The 18,357-nt window shown below is 43.5% G+C and overlaps 2 protein-coding genes across 2 annotated transcripts; one reads left to right on the top strand and one right to left on the bottom strand.

Annotated features, from left to right (window-relative positions):
• The first annotated feature begins 645 nt into the window (after nt 1–645).
• LOC108571247 (trichohyalin-like) lies at nt 646–5,956 on the top strand. The gene is made up of 14 exons (XM_017933247.1): nt 646–794; nt 1,211–1,361; nt 1,572–1,731; nt 1,807–2,070; nt 2,135–2,348; nt 2,408–2,723; nt 2,783–3,090; nt 3,154–3,480; nt 3,550–3,860; nt 3,926–4,026; nt 4,098–4,391; nt 4,490–4,797; nt 4,865–5,039; nt 5,108–5,956. The coding sequence occupies exons 1-14, from the start codon at nt 646–648 to the stop codon at nt 5,954–5,956; spliced, it is 3,927 nt and encodes a 1,308-aa protein (XP_017788736.1).
• A 188-nt stretch (nt 5,957–6,144) lies between these two features.
• On the bottom strand, nt 6,145–14,539 carry LOC108571246 (unconventional myosin-Va-like). The gene is made up of 18 exons (XM_017933245.1): nt 14,504–14,539; nt 12,586–13,010; nt 12,121–12,421; nt 11,726–12,043; nt 11,162–11,650; nt 10,881–11,087; nt 10,689–10,811; nt 10,308–10,606; nt 9,609–10,227; nt 9,355–9,546; nt 8,897–9,259; nt 8,511–8,810; nt 8,329–8,434; nt 7,696–7,882; nt 7,088–7,286; nt 6,918–7,011; nt 6,715–6,771; nt 6,145–6,233 (listed from the first exon to the last, which is right to left on the bottom strand). Exons 1-18 carry the CDS (start codon nt 14,537–14,539, stop codon nt 6,145–6,147), a joined length of 4,404 nt encoding a protein of 1,467 aa, XP_017788734.1.
• Between the last annotated feature and the right edge of the window lie 3,818 nt (nt 14,540–18,357).

Raw genomic sequence — 18,357 nt, 5'->3', positions numbered from 1 at the left:
CAACAACGGGGGCTTCTGTCATTTTTCCACCGGACAGGTGTCCTTTTTCCCAAATAAAGTGCCATTTTCTTTTTTTTTCGACCATTTTACGTCCCCTTTACGACTGTCGCGATTTTAATTGGAAATCTTGTTTACGAGCTACTTAGCAACGTTGAGAAAAATTCCTGTTTTATGCAAAATTCGAAAATTAGGATCGCTCGAGTGTCATATCTGGGAAAATTTCGAATTTGAAAATTCGTATTTTATCGACGATAGGAAGTTTTCGTAGACGACTCGTTCGTTCAAATTTTGCGCGGTTCCGCGAGCTAATTATCAGTCGTTTGCTCCTACGATACGTTATCGGCGCGGCAGATAACGCGGACACGAGTAACTTTGTGTCAGTAACAGAACAAAAAAAAAAACGCCAGACGAAATAAACATAGAAATAGTTAAGATAACATGTGTGTGTGTGTGTGTGTATTTTATTCGTTTAGATAGGAAGAGAGAGAAAAAGTGAAATCGAATTTGAGAAATGTCACGTTTATACATAACCACTTGCAGTGTAATTTAACCGTAGATTTAAGTTAGCGATCAATTACCAAACTGACACGAGCGGGAGAAACTAATTTCAGTTGTAGCTAGAGGTATGATAAATTAGCGACAGATATGGCGTTCTTCCAGTTGCTTCTGCAAGCCAGAAAGTTGGAAAAAACCAGACAGAGATACGAGGACGAGAAGCTGACGTCGATCGAGATCTCAAAAGGTGACAGGCCTCGATACACTCTCAAGCAGAGATTTCGTCGGAGAAAGCTACGGTTAGATCGAAAAGCTTTCGAGCAACCGACAAATTCCACGAGATAGAAGAAATTGTAATAAAAAAATTAAATTGAAACAGGTTGAAGAAGAAGGTACGAAACTTGTGCGATAAAATCCTAGCTGTACCGAAGGGCACTTGGACGTATCGAAAAATTGTCGCAATTCGTACGGACGGTACTTTGGAAAATTACGTGGCGAAGAGCCTTTTAGGATTCGTCGGTGGAATATTTCTGACCTACATCTTTTTCATATTCTTCGTTTTCCAACTGCATTTCAAGCTCTCCTCCGCCACGTTCCTCTGCACAATACTTGGAACAATTCTCACCCTTGGTCTAGCTTTTTCTTTACGCGTTAGGTACACCAAGAGTATTCTTTCCCTCTCGAAAGCTTCGTTTCTATATATTTCTTTCTTTAGGTGTGTCGTGTTTCTACTGTTGCCGCAATTCTTCTCTAAACGCGGAAGGCAGGCGTTGATGGCGTACGCCTTCATTTTAGCGATAACAGGACCGGTGAAGAACACTCTGCACAACACTGCCGTGCTCTCAGAGTCGCTGACCTGCGCACAAGTACCCATCAAACCACCTTAATTCACCACCGTTAACCCTTTCGTTACGTTTCAAGCCTTTTTGGCGCACTTCCACCCTGATCGATTAAACCGAATTTGAAAATAAGAAATTTCTCAGCCGTGGTTAAAAATTTACCCTCAGTCAGCCGCGTTACGCGTTAAAATCTAGCGAAAGGGTTAAATTCACTCGACTGACTCACTCTCGCCTCAGGAACAATTGAAAGAAGCTGTGAAGAGCGTGATAGATTTAGCGAAGCAGCCGTTCTACGCTCTACGTGACGCGATATCGAAAGTGGTGAAATCGGTGAAGCAGGTGGTGAAGAAAATTAAACAGACTCTGATCGCGATTAAGAGGCTCGTTCTTAGTATACGTGAGCGTAAATTGGACTAAACGCATTCTAAATGCTTCCACAGGCTGTCTAAATGAACCTTCCACTTTTCTCCAGTCAAAGTAATCACCGCTGTGTTCCAATGGCTCGGAAGCGTCATAAACATGTGCAACAAGAAATTAGGCACACCGTTCGACAGGTGTCAAAGCGTCTTCGAAGGAGCAGTGGCAGATTGCAAGGCGAAATTAGGACCAATTCTTGGAATTGTCTGCAACGTAACTTACGTAGTTAGCACTCTCTGTTACGTGGTGAAACCACTGGATTTCATTTGCATGCTGGTCTCTTACGTGGCTGATACTATAGTCGAAACTGTGCGAAGCAGTAAGTGCCTTCCGATAAATACGAATTCTTTCGAAAGAGAGGAAATAATTGAACGTTACGACAGAGATAAAAAAGTTCACGATGCACATGAAGGCGATGTTCTACGTAAAAGTGAAATTCTCCCATTCGTTTCACTTCGAGACGAACCAAAGTAGTACCGTAAGAGACGTGTCTACGAGCATAGCCACGGAAATCCGTTCGAGGACCGACACGCTGTTCGGTTTCTTCGATTGGATCAACTTTCTCACGTCTTTCTTCGTCTTCTTCATTCTGCTCAGGTGAAACGATCAGCGGAATCACACGTAATTCATCCAACAATGTAAGCAATATCTTTCAGAGTGATGCGTTATCGTTTCAAATGGCTAACAAGCGAACGTTTCGACAATCGATACATCACCGACGACCTACGCACCATTGATCTAATTCGAGCTCGACAAGAGAAGGAGACTGTGCTGCCGTTGAATCCTCGCGAGAAGAACAAATACGCTCCGTTGTCCTCTGTGTTTCTAATCAAATCGGAGAAGACTAAACTAGCAAGGTCTGTGGTGTTTTTAGGCCTGGCTACGATCAAACTTGCAGCTTACATGGCGATAGATTACAGTCTCTATTGGGTGTTGCACACTATTCAAGTCTATGGACGATTCGAAAGTAAGGTAAATTCCAAATCGATCACAGTTTCACTTAAAACGTGAATTGTTTATTCGAAACACAGGTTGGAAGACCTAGCATGGTAACCATACACGTGTCGGGAGAAGGATACTTATCAGACCTGTACAGAAGCATAGTGAATGCCTTCACGCCGCATGGAAAAGACGCAGAAATCGATACGATGCTCTGTCTTCCCGATCCAATACCTCCTAATCTCGATAAATACACTCAGATCGTCGTTCTCGTTATTTTCTGCTGGCTGATCGCATTCTTCGAACCTTATGGTTTGAGGCTGAGGCACGTGGTCCTTTGTCAGTATTATCCTGAGAGAGCTAAGCAGAGAGCGACTTGGTTGTACAATCACATAATCAGGTATTTAGAATTGGACGTTTCCCTCGAGATAAGAAAATTCCGTCAATTTTTACCTGAAATTAGATCGAGAGGGAGTTTCCTGAAGTTCGCCAGACGTCAGTTGCGCAGGAAATTTGGCTACGGTGGCAAAGAGAAGACTGAGAGAGTGACTTTTAAGGAGAGATTGTGGGCTTCCTGTCCATTTTTGAATATGTGTTTCCCGGTGAAGCAAGACATGTGTCTTCTATGCGCCGCTGTCGAGCGTTCCGATGATAATCCGCATGTGAAATGTCCAACTCCAGGCTGCGTCGGTCTCTTCTGTACGCAGTGTTTCGCGGATCTGCAGAATATGTGTACCATTTGTCGGTCACCGTTGGAGTACGGCGACTTGTCCGACATGAGCGAGGAGAAGTAGATAATTAGAAGGGTAATTAAAAATTCCATTTGCACGAGTGATTGAAAGAAACTTTGTTACACTAGAGACTCCTCGGAGGATCAATTCGAAATTGCGACAGTGAAAGCTGAAGAAGAAGAAGAAGAAGAAGAAGATGAAGAAATACCAATGGAAGAAGAAGAAAAAGAAGAAGAAGAAGATGATGATGATGATGATGATGGTGAAGAAATACCAATGGAAGAAGAAGAAGAAGTAGCAATAGAAGAAGAAGAAGTCAAGGCACCAATCGAAGAAGAAGAAGAAGAAGAAATGAAAGCGGAAAAGGACGTGGCTGAGCAAACAGACGATAAATACGCGGAAGATTTGGATCGAAGCTCCGAGTCCACTTACAGTTACAGTAAGAAGTCCAGGTACAAGTTAAATCAACAGTATTACAAGTTTCAGTAAGTTTAATTATCCCAGCGTACCAGGACGAGTCCCCGGAGGAATTGGAGATTGAGAAACGGAGGGAACCGTTCAGAGACGTGGAAGCACAGAGAATTAGGGACGACGTGACTATTCAAGTGAATTTAAACATTCTTTTTCCTCATTCCCTAGAAATTTCATCGATGTTTACATTCTCTCTTTCATTTAGATATTTAACGAGCCGTTCGTGAGAGAATCGTCGTCGAGCTGTGGATCACCGACTTCCGGTTTCGTGGTCAGAGCACACAGAAAGGTTCGTGCCAAAGTGAAAGATTCCGATTCGTCAATGTCGATCGGTGACTGGTCGAGCGAGGAGATCTCCGAGGAAGAAGTAATACACATAGAAGTGGACGACGACTCGGAAGAATTACTTCCGAGGGATCGAGAGGATAAGAGGAAACTGGGTCGTATAAATAGAATCGTCGGTGCGGTAGCGAGAATTCCTTGGCTCGGTAAAGCGGAAGTATGAAAGCAGCCCAAATCTTGGAAATATTTGTCCATCGATATCTCAGGCAAGCCGTGTTTCTGGAACAAAAACGAGCACTCGTTGATTTTAAGCAGGATAAGGAAAAACCGTGCGAAGGATTGCAGAGGAGGAGACCGTCTCTGATGAAGAAAATCGTCGATATGCTTCGAAGGAAGAGATCGATGCCTGTGCAATCGTACAGAAGAATTAGGAAGACGAAGGACTCTTCTTCGTCTACTTCGTGCTCTTGCGACGATGAGAAGGAAGTCTTGTTAAATGTCCAAGATAGAGAAAGCGATGGAAGATACTTGACTAAGAGGAAAAGTAGAGCAAGCTGTGAAATGGAAAATTTCAATAGGGGGATTTCGTGTCGCCAAAAATTTACCACGAAAGAACTACCACGGTAATTTTTGGAGTAAACAATCGTAGGCAACGATGATCAATTTTTTAACGGATATTTGGTTGAATAGATACTTGGAATCTGCTGCGAGAGGTACGTGTTATTTCGAAGTAGACGAGAGGGAAGATTCGCGGCCACGAAAATGTGTTCGACAAGTAGAAGATACCAACGAATTGTCGGACACGAGGGCATCGTTAGGTGTTAGGAAAAAGGATGCGTGGAACGTAACAGAGGACGACGAATTGGTAGTTATATTTGTATTTTAAATAAACGATGTTATTGCAAGATAGCAAGGAAATATTCGCTTTTTCAGGGTCCCTGTACTTGCACTTCAGAGATCACATTCGAGACGAGCGAAGATAAAGGTGTTTATTCGTTAGGTATGACCACCGTATCAGAACACACTGATAGCACGTCGAAGACAATAACTAAAGACACCGATGATGGTACGTCGAAGGCTGTAACTAAAACGGAGACTGAAAGTGTGTCGAAAAGTGACACGGATTATTCGGAAGAAACAGAGTTTACTTCTTCTGAGTTGGGAGAGTCGAAAGATTTGGATGAAACCGACGAAGAAAAGTCTGGCTTAGAGGAAAAGGTACTGGACAAAATTAAAGCTAGAAAAATACCTACGAAAGATGTGAAAACATTAAGCGTTCGAGAAGCAACTGAAAAGGCGGAGGAAGTAGAACCAAAATCTGAAGAGGAAACTGTAAGAACGATTTACACAAGAGCAGAGAGCCCTTCGTTGTATGATCCATTAGCAGGATTAGAGTTATACGGTGTCGGTCATAAATCGAAGAAATCACGCAAGAAACGAGCTGTGAAAAAGGAAACTTCCCAAGCTGAAGTAGAGAGAACAGAAGAAAAATCTAGACTCTCAGGAGGATTTTCTGGATTATTTAAGAAGATATCAGAGCACGGTGATAATACGAAGGAAAAAACAGTTATTGATTCTCGTATTGTAGAAAGAAGAGTCGATAAAGCCACGGATTTACCTGACAGAAGCAGATCCACTCAGACAAAGTTCCACAAACGTGATAGCAAAGACAAACGTTTCGAGGAAAATATTGGAATTTCAGAAGCATCCAGGCCTAAGAAACTTTCTAGAGAATTGAACAAAGAAGATAAACGGGAGGGGAAAAGGTACCGACGAAGGTAAGTACAGAGATGACTATTATGACTTCTTTAACAGCGATTTAGAGAGTTTCTATTTAATATTCGTCAGATGCAAAGCTGATCGTATTAAACGTGCCTCCTCGAAGAGAAGAAAGTGCAGTTGCTCCGATAAATCAACGATAACCGATGTCGAGGAATTTTATCCTTGCGCTACATCCGAAAGATCAGAATTTAAGCTGGTAAATTGTTTCCGCTCTCGCCTGAGTGACTCGTGGAAGACATTATCGTAGAATCGGTCGCAGATTCAGCATTATCCGGCACTGTGAAAAGAATATCGAATATTCTAGGAATCGAGCTTGTGGAAAACCGGAAGAATCTTTATTATTTCACCCTTTCGTTCGCTCTTTGATTTATCGTCTCGTTCATTCTTTTTTCGACGCTCCGATTCATACTGCTTGTTCGGTGATCAGCACCTCACGGTTTTCCAGGCAATTCGTTCGTCAGGTGTCAATCACTCGATTATCCATCCATACACATACACTCGCAGATGTATGCACTGTTGACGTTACGTCACTAGGTCAATGATTAAACGAGTCAATGATCAAAGACGATCAACCGATAGGTCGACGACCGTCTACGCTTGTAACGAAAAAAAATCAGCAGAATCATCTACGTTACATCGTGAAAATGAACGAACGCGGAGATAGATATGTGTGAGATCTATTCTGATTCGTGAGAGCTAAGGTGAGTTATGGTCTGCGTGAAATGCGATAAAGGTGAACATTGGACCACCACACTCACCGGCGCCCTTTGAAATATAAGGGCGATCCTTCTGTTCCTTAGTATCGTCTCCCTCGTCTTTGCAAGCATTCGAATATTAGAAAATTTTAATAACATTTCCTTTTACACCGTGATTTTCTTTCTTTTTTTTTTTTTTCACACTTTCAAAAGATGAGTAAAGCAATATTTTTTTGCTTGTCGTTTAATTTGAAATTTATACGTACAGCCTGCGTCTTTCAGACGTTTCGAGAGTATCTTGCATTGCCTCTTGAACTTCCTGCATTCTTCCGCTATTTTATCGTATTTCTCTTGTAATTCCTGTATATATGGATTAATGGTATTATGAAAATTTGAAAGGTTTTGTTTGAAACACCTTGTGAGTAGAATTTTTTACCAAATTTTCAGCTGTTAGCCTGGCAATTTCGTGCTGCATATAAGCCTCTGTTTGAGTCTGAGGCGATTTGCTCAAATTCACCGACAGCAATTTCTGCTGCTTCTCAATTTCCTCCTGCAGCCTGTCGATTTCCGCCCTCCATTCGTCCCTCTGAGAACGCCATCCTTTCTCCTTCGTTTGAAGCTCGTCCTCCAATTGCCTTCGAAAGGACAAATTAAAGGATTAGACACGAATCCAACGATCGAGCCAAGCTTTCGTCGATACTTGTTCAACCGAAAGAAACCGGAGAGGACTAGCAGCTAAATGATAATGAAATGAGAACCTAATGGTAGTTAGCAATGAATATCGGCAAATTTCGTTGATTATTCCCGATTGAACGGTGATAAGAGATTGCTAAATGGGATAATTCGCTGACTATTCGCACCAAAATGATCTTCTCAACTCACTCTCTTGAGGCCATTCGCTTTGTCTTAAGTCTACTGAAAATCGAAGTGCATGCACAAACGACAAAACACGATTAGACACTTTCTTTCTGTGCTGTTTTTCTTCTAGTGAAGAAGAAGAGAGAGAGAGAGATATGAAGGTGACATCGACAGATCGGTAATTACCTGTTGATCTTTTTCTGCGTCTCGAAGGCGAGCACTAACTCCCCGTCCTCGTTTATTATGTCCACGTCACGGCCATAATTCGAGCCTAAGCTCTTCATTCTTCTCGTGTTATCGGCCAAAACGCTGTGCAGCTGAATGCACTCCTCGCGTCTTCTCTCGAGCTCTTCCTGAAGCGCGTCGAATTGTCCTGCAATGGAAATTATTGTACCGCATTCGAATATTTCCAGTATTATCCAGCGCTGTTTCGCAGGTACAGCAGGTGTGACAAATTCGTGAAGAAAGAGCAAATGAACGTTTCTGCTGAAGCTTTTTATTTTGCTGAACGCATTGGTAACGCGATAATATAAAGGAGTAATGATATTGTGCAGAAAGCAGGAGTGTGTCGATAGGTCAATAGGCATACAGATTAAGCAGATAAAGGGCAAAAGAAGCAAAAGCAAAATCTATAAGTATGCAGTATATATTTGCACGTGTTTTAAACCAAACGTTGGTTAATAGTACAGCGAAAACGTAGACAAATAGAATAGACAAATGTACAAAAAAAAGAAGAAGGAGAAGAGAGTTAAATGAATTACAGTATTCGATAAAGCAAGTAATGGAAAACTTCCTGAGCCATTAAAAGGATCAAATTACCCATGAGATTTTGCTGTGCACCGGGTAGGCCTGCGGAACTCACGCTCTTTCTCAGTGTACCTAAATCTTTCTTCAACTGAGCGTTTTCCATTTCCAATTCTTGAAGCTATGAGATAAAGAAAAAACGCTAATTTCAAAGTGGATTATTCGAATAGGCTGATTTCGATAGGACGTGAAGTTACCCTAAAAGAGTCTTGCATCCTCGAAGCTTCTTCAGGACTATCACGCTCTAAATCTTCCACCATCCTGATCAATCTTCCTTTCTCTTTCTCGACGTCCTTCAACTTCTGCTGGAGTTTTAAGACTAGACCGATATCCACCGGTGCGTGTGCTGGTCCATTCGTCTCCGAAGGTGATTTATGCGGTTGAACCTCTCCGTCAGGTGGACTGTCGGATCTTTGCTGATTCCAATCGATCGTTTCCACTCGTGAATAAGGCGTCGAGGAAGAAGCTGTCGATCTTACCGATCCGTAACCCAAATCCTTGAAAATTAAACGTAAAAAGCTCGGATACTTGTTACAAGAATTCGTAAAATAAACGTTGGATTAATCGACGTTGACAATCTTACGATATTCTGATCGTCCTGAGGAAGTTCGGTAGACACAATTTGCCCGCTACCGCTCGAAGCGTTGCTAAGAGAACGCGAATGCGCCGGAGCATGCATAGCAAGTTTCTGCTCCAACATTTCTGCGTGCTGCTCTAACTCGTGATACTCTTTCAATAATTTCTGATACGCGCCACGATCTTGATCCTGATCCAGCAGGAGGAGATCCTTTTCCTGTTCCAATCGGTGCTTCAAATTCTCCTCGGCACCGAGCTGGTTGTTCTTCAATTTCTCACTAGCCATTCTAAGATCCTTTCGTAATTTTTCAATCTCGCCTTGGAGCTTCTGGTTCTCCTGTTCTTTCTCGAGATTACTCCTTTCCTTATCCTGAACGAAACAGAAGAATTACCTAACTTTTTTCTATTTAAAACAAAACAAAAAAAAATGAATTAAAAAAAGAAATTCCCGTGAAAAATTAGTACCTGTAATATGTCCATCTTTTCATCCCTTTCAGTCTTCACTATGTCCTGTATCTTTTCCAACTCCTTCTCCTTCTCTATCAGTATAACGTTCAATTTCTTATTCTCCGCGTCTACGGACTTGAAACCTTCGAGCTTGTGCTTCAAATCCACCACCTCGTTCTGAAGATTCTTCAATACCTGATTCTCCTTCGTCTGGAAAGAAAGCAACGTTCAGTTTCTCCTCCAAGCTGTAGAAACAATTATCCACAACGTACAAGTTCGGTGATCTTCTGCTGCAACGTGATGATCTTCTTCTCCAGGCCCTTGTTCAACGACTTCACGTGCTCCACGCTTCTCGCCTCGGCCTTCAATCGTTTGAACACTCGTTTCGCCAAGAACCTTCTCACGCAAGCTTGAACGATCACGATATTGCTGAGTTTCTTCTGACAAGCCATTCGAACCAGATATCCCCTGGCGAATCTCTGTATCACAATCGCGGCGGCATTGTCTTTCATTAGCTGGTATCTCTGACGAGCCAGTTTTCCCCTGCCGTATGTCTGAATGGCGAGAATTGTGCGCTTTATCTGGAGGTAACGACGCCTCTTGAGCCAACCTTTGACACGAGCTTGAATTTTTATCGCCGCTCTTTCCTCCCTCACCGCCTGAGCCTTTTGCCTCGCGATGTAACCCCTTCCGTATCTCTGAAGACCCAGCACAGCTCGTCGAATCTTCACGTACCTACTACGATAGATAAACCCGCGTGCTGTCCTCTGGATCATGATACAAGCGTCTCGTTGCCGTTCACCGCGTAGTTTCTCTAAATAGGCCACCTGACCAGCTCGAAAAAGAACCTTCGTCTTGCCAAACTTGAACTTATCCTCATCCTTGATGTACCTGAAGAATTCCCATTCGTTCAACTATCTCTCCTTGGAGGTAAAGAGAAACCTACACGCTCGACCCTTTCGATCACCGACCTTTCCAATATACGTCGACAGGTTTCCTTAAAATCGTCGCGCCGGATATCCTTGAATCTGCACAGACATCTGTACCTAAGGAAGAACTCGCCGTACGTTCTCTGACTGGGGAAACCAGCCGCTGATATTCTGATCGTTTCCAGAACACCGCAAGCACGTAATTGCTGTACAGCACGGACCGGGTTGTATTCGAATGCTTCCTTCGTATCGTTCGGCTTGATGCAGCGCACGTAATGCGGAGTGGTCGCGTTCAGCGTCGACATCAACATGTTCAACGAGTCACGGAACTGAGATCCTACCTACGAATTTCGTACAGTAGAGAAATGAAACGCCAACATCTCCAGGCACGAGAAATTTCTATACACGATCTATACTCGTTACCGTTTTCTTATTTTGCTTAGGCGAACTTATCACCGGCTTTTGAGCGGACACTTTAACTCTCACGTTAGGCGGTACCACGAGCTTTGGATCCTCCTCGCTGAACAATTTCTTCAATAATTTATTCTGAAAGAAGAGAGAAGATGAGAGGTACTGGGAAACGAGATTATCCAGGTTTGTAGAAGATTCACGTACATCTCCGTTCCGCAGAACGTCCACCTGTTCCTCGATAACAGTGTCTCGGTTCTTTTCTAAGAATCCAGTCGTTTCGTATCGCACCAAGTCTGCGAAATGGTGGATCAAGAAGGCAGAAGTTCCGAACCTAGGTCTCTCGAAGTGTTTCGACTTCCCACACTTGGCGTAAAGCTTCTCTGCCCAGGAGCTGTCCGAACCTTTCGGCATCTGTACAAAATCACCGAACAACGAAACGAATTATTCTCTAAATCTCTAAATCGATCGAAATGTGATCTACAGACCCTGCATTCCTCGTCCAGGAGATCCAGGATGCCCAATTTCGTCTCGATAAGATCGATACACGGTTGATTATCATAGAAATCTATGAAAGTCCATTCGATCTCTTCCTTGATGTACTCCTCCTGTTCCAGCTTGAACACGTGCTGATTGAACTGCTGCTGGAGCTTCTCGTTCGCATAATTTATACAGAACTGTTCGAACGAGTTCACTTCGAAGGTCTCGAATCCGTAAATGTCAAGTACACCGATGAAACACTGCGGTTTATTCTGAGATTGCAACGAATTATTTATACCGGCTACGATCCAATTGAACAGTTCAGCGTAGATGTGCTTGGCCAGCGCATCCCTAGCGCCGATCGCTTGTTCGACGTTCATAGGCTTCAGAAACACTTCCCTCATCGACACGATCTTCCTATGGCAGAGCCATTTTCGCATCGCGTTCACGTCCGTGCCTAACAGCTCGCAGATCGTCAACAGATGCTTGTCCGACGGCTAGAAAAATGGTAACAACGAGGTGTTTATCTCGACGAAGAAGAAAGAGAAATCTGGTGCATGTGGTATATTTACGTGAATGTAGCTGGCCTCGGTGTCGTTCTCGTTGCTCGAGCTCTGGCTATCGGAGTTCCCTATATTTACGTTCCCCAAGTGCATTATAGCCGCTAAAACACGAAGCATATAGTCCTGCTGTTTGCTCGAGAATCCAAGCATCGTGAGAGCAGTGATCGTCTCGTCGAAGCAAGTCAGATCGTTCACGCCGTCTATCATAGGATTGTTCCCTTGATTCAAATAGTGAAACTTATTCTGATGCGCCAGATGCAAGTGTGGAAGACGCGAGGCTGCTGCGCACATTTGGTAAAATATATGGTAATTCCTCTCCTCTTGCGCCTGGAGAATCGTTCGTTTAATTCAATCCTTCCATCACCCCCGCGCGACAATTCAACGAAAAGTAAACATGTGTGTACCTGAAACACGACTCTAGACTTTTCGAGAAGATAGGTCCTCATACTAGCCCCGGTGATGTGATAGTGTTTGTTGAATTGAATCTCGATGAATTTGCCAAATCTCGAGGAATTGTCGTTTCTCGTCGTTTTAGCGTTACCAATCGCCTCCATGATCGGCAGAGAAGCAAGGACCTTCTTCTCGACCTGAGTTTCGGTCGTCGAACCGCCGACCGTCGCGAAGTATCGCATCGTGTACTTGGCAGACACGGTTTTCCCTGCGCCTGATTCTCCGGAAACGATGATCGACTGATCGTGGCCCTCCCTGCGATTATTCCGTTAATTTCACAATTATCAAGGCTCATCTAACTCGAGAAACTTGTAATCTACGCGTCCATCTATCGAATCTATCATCTTTCTACGATTACGAATAAGAAAAAAGAATTTATTTTTCTAACCCTACAGCATGCTTCGAATAAAATGTTCAACCTTTCCAGTTTCGTGTAAGCCTCCTCGGCGACGGCGAAAATATGCGGCTCCAAGTCGCCCATCGCCTGGCCTCGGTACGCCCATATCGTGTCGGTTCCATAAATCGGCAGCTCGTTGTACGGATTGAACGCGACCAAAACTATGCCGCAGTAGGTGTAGATACAGTGTCTTTGGAAACGTATCTGAAGATTGTAGAGAACGGCCGGTTCGTGAAGGAACGACAAAGACGTCAAATTATTCTCTCCGATTAATATATCCGGATTTCTCAACGGTGGTAGGTCAGCGTTCGATTTGATCTCCAAGATCTTCGTCTGATTCGAATCATCCGTGTGAACCTTCAAGCTGAGATGATTTAGTTTGTAGTCCTCCAGGATCACCGCGCCTTCCCAGATCTTCACCGGATGCGGCACCCATACCCTACCACCCTAAACAACATACAGATTCCTTCTTCACAAAGTGTGCTTTTTCCTTTATTTTACCAATTTTTCTCGACGCCTTGGTACTCTGGTCAGTTTCTTACGATGGCAAAGTTTCGGTGTAACATTCTCCTTAAATAATTATATTCTTTTTCTATTTTATTTCCTATAACACTTGGTATTACCGTTCAGTTCGTAACACTCTCTGCGAATAATTATCAGGATAATACTAGCGGAGGAATCATCCGTAGATTACGTGGTTGCACGCGAAGGAAGTACATTTTCTCTCTCTTTTTTTCAAGAAGAACGAACGAGCACGTACGAGTTAATTACTTACCGTCTAATTTTCCTTCTCCTGAAAAGATGACCTGCTTTTCCTTTTTGCGAGCGGTACGTATGAAAATGAGGTCGGCAATACAGCATATCGATTCCGACGCCGAGTGCGCCAAATCAGGATTGGTTATCGCGTTAGTGCTGTTATTACTTTTTAACCGCAAACTGGGGGACGTTCTTCTTTCATAAGTACTTGTGTACACACGAGGTGATTTGTCAAACGAGATTTGAATTTCATTCTCTGTTCGGAATGACGGTGAAAAAGAAAAGAATTCGTAACGGTATCATACAAATGAGACACGAAACACCAAAATGTACTGTTATCGAGCAGCACAGACGACGGTGTCCAAACAAAAGGCACGATTACGTGATCTGAAGAAATATCGAGCAACGGTAAAGTTCACCGTCTCTTTGAACTTTATCTTTTTCATTCTCTCCCCCTCGTGTGTTCACCGTGTCACAGTTGCGTCAGAAGGCTGGTTAGAGATACGATTGAAAAAAAAAAAACAGCGAAACGTTTGATGTATTGTCGGGGAAAGCGACTCGACTCGGTGTAGAAAGAGGTGAAAAGTAACCGTGAACTCTCACGATCCGATCTTGTATGTCAACTATTGCGCAACGCGTCATTTGAAGGACACAGAAAAAAGTATGAGAAAAGAAACAATGGAGAAAAACCGAAAGTGCCGGCCGGTATGTAAATGAACCTCGCGACATTACAAATTTTCTGAATAATATTCCGAGATACTTCTTTTCCAGGGAACTTGAAGCGGAAGAGTATCGTCGAGAATTGAACATGATCCTGCTTGGACGTAGAAAATGTGCACTATAATTCAACAATGATTACGAGGTTGCGTACACTCCGTGGTTATTTCAATTTTCGCGTTTCGAGGTTAGCTGATTGCTGACTTGGCAATCTCAGGTTGCACAATTACGAATTCATCTCGGCGAATTGTGGAATTTCGTAACGTGCTACTTTCGCTCAGGCGTAATCCGCGACGCTCGCGAAAATTGATAGGAAAGTAAGAAGAAATGAGAAAAAAGGAGAGAAACAAAGTTACGCAAAGAATTCGAACGACGATACACCGGATAATCTCGCACTCGAGACTCCAAAGTTCTTGGAAATAGTTTTTAATTGAATTTGAGAGAAGGAAACGATCGATGAATAATACCAACCAGGTCTCCCCTATCACTTTAATACCACTCATTTCCCGCCACGTTTCTACTTTACGAACGGAACAATTTGACGGTCGACTTCGTACGTTCCAAGTGTACCGAATAAAATAGTTCCCATGCTTTCTACGTTACGTACCAAATAACGATTACTCGTATACCTCTCGCGGAATGGGAATAGAAAAAGCAGAATCCTACCGTGTTCCCACGCGGCTTGCTAATTGAAAAGCTGGTCAGAATGAGAGTGAACCTGCACGCGACAATTGCTAAGTTCGTAGATGAGAATTACAACCCTCTCCTCTCTAACTTTCCCCCCATTTTTTCTTCGTCGCCCAATTAATTACCGTTCCCTCAACCTCGGCTTCTCTCTCACGACTCTCGTTCAATTGCATAACGTCTAATTAGATACGCAAATCTCCCCTTTCCACCCATTCACGTATGTTTCACGCCTCTGCTACCGACAGACGAAAATTCCAGGGTACTTTCGACGCGCTTCCACGTATGCATCGGGCAAATACAAGGGAAGCTTCGGCGCCTGTGTAAATGCAGCCCACTCTCGTGTTGTGTCTGAGCTTTGCCAACCGACCACCGATCTACGGCTTCTGTCGCGTTCCACCCACGGCTCGTTTCAATCTTTCAAACTACGCAACTTTTTTCCACTGTGCTACTTCGCCGTTAAAACTTTAACATTATCAATTGTCACGATGGTAAATTCAATGAAGTATCGCGGTTCTAGTTCGTAACGCAAAGCGACAGATTTATCCATCTTTTTTTTTCCGAAAGATCTATCTTGGTATTTTTGAGAAGAATGAAAAAATTGATCTAGACGGTTAAAATGCTTTTTAAAATTGAATTTCATTCAGTGCGATTCAACTGCACCAACCTCGAATTGTTTGTAACGTTCGCGTCTAACTAGGAAGAGGAAGATAGAAGCTATAATCTTATCGCTTAGCAGCGAAACCGCACGACAATGAATCATTTCGCCACCGATTCCTCCCACAAAGTACAAACAGATACAATGTTCACGGCGACCGGATGATTACAGCACGGAAACTTGGAAAACCCCGATCGTTCCACTTCTTTATTGATCAAGATGAAGGCTAAGGACGGTCTGGAAACCTTTCTCTTCAAAATTAAGACCCTAACGTAATAAAGGTAACACAACTGACGTAAGGTAAATTGTATCGTTCTCCTTCTTCTTTCTTTAAAAAAAAAAAAAAAGAACACGATATCTACAAGGCGGTTGCACTTGTTCAGTAAATTACATACTCGGAATGTTTACCGAACGTTATCTCGAGAAACTTGTGACATTTATCGATATCTGTCAAAGCGAACAGTGTACATACAGCCACAAGCAGAAACCTCGACGATTGTGCGTTGCCGAGCATTTACGCTGTTACGCGTCGAGCAGGCGAATTGAAAAGTGCATTCAGAGAAAACCGCATCTAAACGACACGCTCGCGTATTCCGCGGTCGTCAGATCGATCGTCGGCTGGTTGCCGAGAAAAGGTGCCGAGGTCCTCTTCGTTATTGAGAATAACCGGGTCAAGTTTCCCGCCCACGTACAGGCTATATTTTTTTTCCCCTCCGCCACGTGCGTGGAAATTGGCATCGTTGACACTGCACGGCCACTATTTGCCGCCTTGCACCCTGGCGCACCCAACAGTTTCCCTTTCGATGAACCGACAATGAACGTGCCCCGTGCAACCAGGCCACCTTTCACGAACGCCTGAAAACAATTCCTCCACCGAACTTCTTCCTCTCTAATCGAACATCCGCTATCGAGTTGGAATTATGGCATACTACGTACAAACAGGAGTTTTCACGAGCGTGAGAAACGCCAGTTTGTACTTTCAGCAATGTCTCCGTTGAGAAAGATCGCCATTCGTGGGAGATTTCGCCGCGAGGAATCCTCGTTTTTCACGGAGGCTGCACAAAAGGGCGATCGTAAGGCTGTGTTTATAGCGAACGAGGGGAGAGCTCGGTTGTTGAAATTGCTGTATCACCTTGTCATCGTCACGAGTCGATTTAAAGTTCACGAAAGTTCACATTCTACGGTGTAGAAATATTTCGACGAACCGTCCAAGGAGACACAGCTCGTGAAAGTGAAGAAGGATACGCTTAATTCTACGAACACGATCGTCGTTCTCGCGTTAGTCATCGCGAGTGACGAATTTTCTTTCCTTCTTCTGGTAGAAATCTTCTCGCCTGACCTTTCGGGTGAAAATCACGCGGAACAGAAGAGCGGGATCGTAGCGAGAGTAACTTTGCCACTCTGTCAGAGGGGAGGAACACGAAGAAGCAAGGAGAACGACCTGTTCCAAGACGTTTTGCTACTCCGTTCCGAGAGAAAGGGAACTGTGGCTGCTCGTCGAAGAGAAGTCTAACTGATCACGTTCCTCGAACTGATCGTGCGAGCAACAGTTTCCAATGGGGTTAGCTTACCTTTAAATGTAAAGGTGCGATCGAGACTATACGTCTCGTGTTTCAATTTCGTATTGCATAATGCAATTTCGTTATTTCCTCGTGTCACAAACCGGACTATACCTGAACGACGTTCTATTTTATTACGAATCCCGTGTGCGTCTGTGTTTGCCTAAGTGTGTCGAAACTGGTTCGTAAAAATCCTCGATCACCAGGTGTTGCGTAATTGTACCGGCATGAGAAAATTTCGATCGAACCGTGAAACGAAAGTCCATCCGTAAGGTGACTAAATCAATACAACCTCTCTGTACGAGAAATAGTTCTCTGTCCGTGACTTGAACAACGAGTATAGATGTGTATACAGGGTAGTTTTAAAGAGTATGCTTTCTTGTAGAACGTTTCTCGATACTTTTTCTCGAAGAGATGGCCGATAAGATGAGTAACGTGGAGGGAAACGGGAAAAATTACCGAGCGACCTCGGACAACCCTCGCAACTTCACCTGACCAAGGCGATAAATCAGGCAAGATGGAGAGCCACGGTGCGACTTTAAAGGGGCAGGTTCAGGCTGGATTAAACTCCGTTCCCGTCGACTAGCTATTCTCACAGTGTCGTTTTTCTACGTTCGTCATGCTGTTTCCTACGCAACGTTCTCACGGTTAATAATGTTACCCGAGTAATTATCAGCTGATTCGAAGAAAAAGAAAAAACAACGTCACGCTTCTTCTTCTTCTTTTTTTTTTCACGGTAATATTTTTCTCGCGAATTCAACTAGTTGTCTGGTTCTACGACGTACACGCTGGTAAAAGATTAATTGAAACGCGTTTAAGTAGGCAATTAAAAATCGACGATGCGTTGGTTGAATTGTCAGTTGGAGACGGCACGATCGGTATTTCATGTTCAGGGACACCGAACAGAACGTTTCGACGTGACAATCCACTTGTCGAGAGCCCGCACACGACAAATATTATCGCGTTCTTCAACCTAGCCGCGATCGCGTAGCAGTGGCCGCTTTTAAAAGTGGAATTTAGGACAATTATTGATTTGTTCTTTTGAAAAGAAGCTCTTCCGGATTTCGACTCTACTCCAGCCCCGTTCCTCTCCTCAACCGAACAGCATACAATTGCAAGGGTATCATACCGCATATTCACAATTGTGAAAGGGAAATCTAACGAACGATCGTCGTCAAGTGTAGAATACAGAGAGCCGAGAATTACGTACCTAAAAACATTGTAAATTACTTGTGTAAAAGTTCAAAGAAACAGACACCTCTCGTGAAAGTCGTTTCTAAGCGTTGCCTGAGAAATACACCTTCGCTCGAGAAGCGATAATATATAATACTCGAGGAGTAATTGAAGCAATATATTAACTGTCCCATCATTTTCTCAAACAATTAACCGTACTTGTTACGCACCAGCGACGGGAAGAAAA

The sequence above is a fragment of the Habropoda laboriosa genome, unplaced genomic scaffold, assembly GCF_001263275.1.
Source record: "Habropoda laboriosa isolate 0110345459 unplaced genomic scaffold, ASM126327v1 scaffold57, whole genome shotgun sequence".
Classification (NCBI taxonomy): domain Eukaryota; kingdom Metazoa; phylum Arthropoda; class Insecta; order Hymenoptera; family Apidae; genus Habropoda; species Habropoda laboriosa.
Note: the sequence above shows the minus strand (reverse complement) of the source record. Positions and strands in the feature narration are given on the sequence as shown.